Source organism: Lottia gigantea, assembly GCF_000327385.1.
Source record: "Lottia gigantea unplaced genomic scaffold LOTGIsca_95, whole genome shotgun sequence".
NCBI classification, from domain to species: domain Eukaryota; kingdom Metazoa; phylum Mollusca; class Gastropoda; family Lottiidae; genus Lottia; species Lottia gigantea.
Window position 1 is genome coordinate 611914 of NW_008711088.1, and position 3470 is coordinate 615383.

At 36.5% G+C, this 3470-nt stretch overlaps 1 protein-coding gene across 1 annotated transcript in view; it reads right to left on the minus strand.

Annotated features, from left to right (window-relative positions):
- LOTGIDRAFT_51656 (hypothetical protein) overlaps positions 1–1980 on the minus strand; it is a gene marked incomplete at both ends in the record, with an annotated part of 52837 nt that extends 50857 nt beyond the window's left edge. Inside the window, one exon of the mRNA XM_009068843.1 lies at positions 1732–1980. Coding sequence (XP_009067091.1) covers positions 1732–1980 — 249 coding nt within the window. The remainder of the gene's footprint in view (positions 1–1731) is intronic.
- Positions 1981–3470: the final 1490 nt, after the last annotated feature.

Here is a 3470-nt window from a genome sequence, read left to right on the forward strand (position 1 = left end):
AACCACAGACGTCTGATTGAAAATTAGAATGATGTAAATTGATGCTATCAGTGTCCCTGATACACATAAAAAATATAGAAAACCTCTTTACAATCTCTTTAACAAGAACCACAGACGTCTGATTGAAAATTAGAATGGTGTAAATTGATGCTATCAGTGTCTCTGATACATATAAAATATTTAGAAAACCTCTTTACAATCTCTTTAACAAGAACCACAGACGTCTGATTGAAAATTAGAATGATGTAAATTGATGCTATCAGTGTCCCTGATACACATAAAAAATATAGAAAACCTCTTTACAATCTCTTTAACAAGAACCACAGACGTCTGATTGAAAATTAGAATGATGTAAATTGATGCTATCAGTGTCTCTGATACACATAAAATATTTTAGAAAACCTCTTTACAATCTCTTTAACAAGAACCACAGACATCTGATTGAAAATTAGAATGATGTAAATTGATGATATCAGTGTCTCTGATACACATAAAATATTTTAGAAAACCTCTTTACAATCTCTTACATCAAGTCGAGGAAGAATTCAAAATGGTGGTGAACTATGATCGTGTGTTATTTCTATGTTAGAATCATACCTAGTGTCTATTGTGTGAAATAATGCTATGTTTGTCAATCTAATACATCTCAATGAAGCCAATTCAACATTTCATAAATGTCACTACTCTATTTTTTATGTCTTTCGTGAAATATCGATGGTGAAAATTAGTTAATAAACTTGAAGAAAATAAATGAAAATAATAAAACATGTCGTCGATGAACGTTAAAAAAACAACCAGTTGACACATTTTGCTTTTCTCTTATCTGGAGGTGAGATAGTATCAAAAGCAGACCATGGTTACTCTTTTCGAAACACCTGATGGTACTTTTCTTTGGAAGAGTTCACTACTATACAACTTAATTGTTAGTCTTGTTATTTTATTCACTTCTCTTGATAACACTGTCTGTATGAGCAAAGGACGCTATGTAAAGATGTCAAACAGTCTCCAAGGAATCGCAGGGCATTTTAACTAGAGAACTGATATCGTGTTGCTGTCCACTATTGTCCAGTAATGACCTTTGAACAGTTTGACCTAGGATAAGATTAACGAGTAAAGACAGCTTGTCCGAGACAATTGTTGAAACAGAAGTTTCTAATTATGATCAAGACATAGTAGTAATCATATTTTTAATTAAATCACAAATTGGAATCATTTCATACTGCCAACACTTGTTTCAGAGTTATATTCATTATGAAAGACGTGTTTCGAATCAAGGCAGGGCGACAAGGGATGCCTTGAAATTTTCGGTAGTAGAATAAGGAAATGAAGCTGAGAAGCCAATAGGTTTGGCTAATGACCAGCTGGTAGAAAGGATCCTCGTGAACCTAAATTGTTATCCTTGTAAAATCATTACGAAGAGGTTTGACCAAGTACCAGATGGTAGAAAGGATCCTTGTGAACCTAAGTTGATATCCTTGTCAAATCAATACCAAGAGGTTTAGTCAAGGACCGGCTGGTAGAAAGGATCCTTGTGAACCTAAGTTGTTATCCTTGTAAAATCAATATCAAGCGGTTTAGCCAAGGACCAGCTGTGAATATTTCTGTCGAATGCGTAACGAGAAAGTTACGGATAATCCAGGAAAGATCAATACCAAGAGGTCTGGCTAAGGACCAGCTGGTAGACAAGATCGGTTTTGGCTGTAAGATCAGAATATATAGAAATTTACTTACTAGTATGATATAGTTGACCAGTTTACACATGAAGGCACCGTACAACCAATTTTTATCAGCGAACATACTGGACGTAAGGGGAAACGAGATAGTTATAAAGGCCAGGTCGGCGAGGGCTAGATCTATGATGTAGTAACTTGTCGCTGATCTGTCGCCATGTCGTACCATTGTAAATATCACCAAACTGTTGCCCACTGTACCAAGTATGATAATTACACCCCATACCGCCCGTAACAATATCGATTCCACGTACCCAATTATAACTGGTAGGGTTTGGTTGGTATCTGAAATAATAATTGAAAAATGTCATTAATATACCAAGGCATCAGGTTCGTTCGTCCTATTACACGCTCGCCTTGGTCCGTTCGCTACTTGGTCAAAATTCGTTCGCCCTTAGTCAGGGTCTGTTCGCCCCTTGGTCAAAGTTCGTTCTCCCTTAGTTAGGGTCTGTTTGCCCCTAGTCAAAGTTCGTTCTCCCTTAGTTAGGGTCTGTTTGTCCCTAGTCAAAGTTCGTTCGCCCTTAGTTAGGGTTCGTTCGCTGTTAGCCAGGGTCCGTTCGTCCTATTACACGCTCGCCCCTTGGTCAGAGTCTGTTCGCCCCTTAGTCAGGGTCTGTTCGCCACTTAGTCAGAGTCTGTCCTCCCTTAGTCAGAGTTCGTTCGCCCCTTGCTCAGGGTCCGTTCGCCCTTAGTCAAGGTCTGTTCACCTCTGTATTATATGACATGTAAGTAATATATATGGAAGTAATGAAGTTAATCTAATTAAGGTGTTTTTATGATAATTTAATTACGGTCAATCATTTACAAAAAAAAAACTTCTGATTAACTCTAATATTTATTGGGTTTTAATGTCTAAAGTAAAGCAACTGAGACTAACGGACGATTGGTCAAACGGATAGCGAACCTGTCCTTTTAAAACGTACGGGGTTGAAAGCTAACAGGCTAGAAGTGAAAATATGGAGAAAGCGTTGAAAGAGAAATTTGAAATGGTTTATGTTGAAAGTGGTGAGAGATTGTAATATCATCTTCACAATGTCAAGGGTTACCTTGACTGCATTAGTCACCTTTCTTGTATCTTCACAATGTCAAGGGTTACCTTGACTGCATTAGTCACCTTTCTTGTATCTTCACAATGTCAAGGGTTACCTTGACTGCATTAGTCACCTTTCTTGTATCTTCACAATGTCAAGGGTTACCTTGACTGCATTAGTCACCTTTCTTGTATCTTCACAATGTCAAGGGCTACGTTGACTGCATTAGTCATCTTTCTTGTATCTTCACAATGTCAATAATAGCTTGACATTGTGAAGATGAAGTTCGTAATAGCTTGACATTGTAGAGATGCAGTTTGTAATAGCTTGACGTTGTGAAGATGAAGTTTGTAATAGCTTGACATTGTAAAGATGTAGTTAGTAATAGCTTGACATTGTGAAGATGTAGTTTGTAATAGCTTGACATTGTGAAGATGTAGTTAGTAATAGCTTGACATTGTGAAGATGTAGTTAGTAATAGCTTGACATTGTAGAGATGAAGTTTGTAATAGCTTGACGTTGTGAAGATGAAGTTAGTAATAGCTTGACATTGTGAAGATGAAGTTTGTTATAGCTTGACATTGTGAAGATGAAGTTTGTAATAGCTTGACATTGTGAAATATTTTCAGGTATAATTTACAACGTTTTTAATTAACCCTTTTAAAACAAATTCAGTTTGATCAAGAAGATACATAGATATAAATAACAT